The sequence below is a fragment of the Chrysochloris asiatica genome, unplaced genomic scaffold, assembly GCF_000296735.1.
Source record: "Chrysochloris asiatica unplaced genomic scaffold, ChrAsi1.0 scaffold00080, whole genome shotgun sequence".
Lineage (NCBI taxonomy): Eukaryota > Metazoa > Chordata > Mammalia > Afrosoricida > Chrysochloridae > Chrysochloris > Chrysochloris asiatica.
Genome location: NW_006408598.1, coordinates 9,911,423 through 9,913,164, shown reverse-complemented (window position 1 = coordinate 9,913,164; position 1,742 = coordinate 9,911,423). Strand labels below are relative to the sequence as shown.

The following is a 1,742-nucleotide window of genomic DNA, read 5'->3' as shown; positions in this document are numbered from 1 at the left end:
TTGCTTGTAAATATTTTTTGCTCCACATTTGAGAAGTACTTCTCCAAGTTCTAGGATTCTTTACTTCAGATCACCTGAGAGAAGAACACCTTAACAATTCAAGGTGTCTTCATTTTCTGACTAATCACATGTTGTTTGCGAGTGTGTATGTGTGTTCATACTTTCTTCCTGAAATATCTTCTGCTCCCTGAAATGTCTTTTTTCTTTGGTTTCAGATTCACCCAAGAACCTAATGGAAGTATTTATTGTTGTAGTGAAGGAAAATCAACCCCGCAGAAAATACTACATATTTTAAGAATTCAAAACATCTTACACATTTACAAGCCAAATGGATTTCTTATTTGCACTTTGAGTGGTTACCAGATAAGCACAGAGCTTTGACTGTGTGTAACAAAATACCCTAAAGTGAGAAGACGTGGAGTTTGGGGTAACACCGTGGAAAGTGGGTTTAAAAGAAATAAGGTTTTCTCAGTGGAATTTTTTGGGATTATGAAGAATGATCAACTATCTCCTAATTTGGATCTACAGTTACTTTGTACCATTTTAAATATCTGTATATATAATATTTTGAAATATTATATATTCTCTTCAAGAAATGAACAGTACCACAGTTTGAGCGGCTGGTGTACCTCTTTGAGTTTTGGGGTTTGTGTTTTTTGTCATTTCTTTTTCTCTCAGCAAGGAAGATATGTGCCCTTTGGAGAATTCAACGTGACACTTTCACTGGAAGGCCAGCTACAGGTGGACTCCTGGAATTTGAGGAATCATGAGGCTACTGAATCAGGAACTTCCTTCTGTTTCTACCAGATGGCCCAAGGAAGCACATCACCCTGTTTTATTGCTTTCTACCTTGTACAATACTAGCATGCAAGCTTGGCTTACATAACCATACTTTATATTCAATTGATATATAATAATAACCATTTTAACCTCTTCCAGGAAAATCCTTTTAGAAGTACTAGCTTTTCCACAGGTGAGAAAGCAAGGCTTCTTGAGGGAGCAGCTCAACCATCCTATGAAGACTGGCAGTGTTCTGGCAGAATATGGGTCCCTGCGTTAATAATAAGTTCTGTAAATACAGTGTCTTAAGGCTTTGTATAGCTGTCCTATACTGCAGAAACACCCTCTGATTCTATCCAAAGTCTGGCATCGTTAACTGCATAGTGCTGCAGTAACAAGTCTTACCATGACACCACTTTCTCTGTTTGATTTACTTTTTCCAAGAGTATCCTCATCTCTTCTGATGAGATAGGAAGACTATGAAAACAATTAGGTTTCAGTATGATCTGTGTGACCAAATGTTGGACAGCCCTATTAAAGTGGTAAATAACTTCTTTCTAAACTTGCTTGTTTTCTTTATTTGCCATTTATTTGTTTTCCAAATCAGCATTTACCAAAGTCAGAGTACACCCTGCTTAGAGACGTAAGCATTCCATCCACACACTCTCTGCTACTTTCACAGTGACCCTGTCCATTCCTAATACTTTGAAAATCACTCCTATGACTTAAGAATCCTCAGTCACCTGGAGGAAGTTCCAAGTTTCAGTACTGAGTTTCCATGGTGGCCACTTAGATGGCACATACAAGGTTCACCCCTCAATACAAATGGTGACACACCTTCTTTTCCTGAGAATCAGTTGGCTGATGCTTAGAAGAATGAAATACCTACTTAAGTTCTGATTTTCTTGAGAATAGAATAAAACTACCATATATTCCTAGCCTATCACCTTTTCTTTCATGCT

General features: G+C 37.7%; 1 protein-coding gene across 1 annotated transcript in view; it reads left to right on the top strand.

The window, feature by feature from the left end:
• The window catches only part of FAM19A1 (family with sequence similarity 19 (chemokine (C-C motif)-like), member A1), a 926,788-nt gene extending 925,446 nt beyond the window's left edge, over positions 1–1,342 (top strand). Inside the window, exon 5 of the mRNA XM_006865638.1 lies at positions 216–1,342. Coding sequence (XP_006865700.1) covers positions 216–233 — 18 coding nt within the window. The 3' untranslated portion in view covers positions 234–1,342. The remainder of the gene's footprint in view (positions 1–215) is intronic.
• Positions 1,343–1,742: the final 400 nt, after the last annotated feature.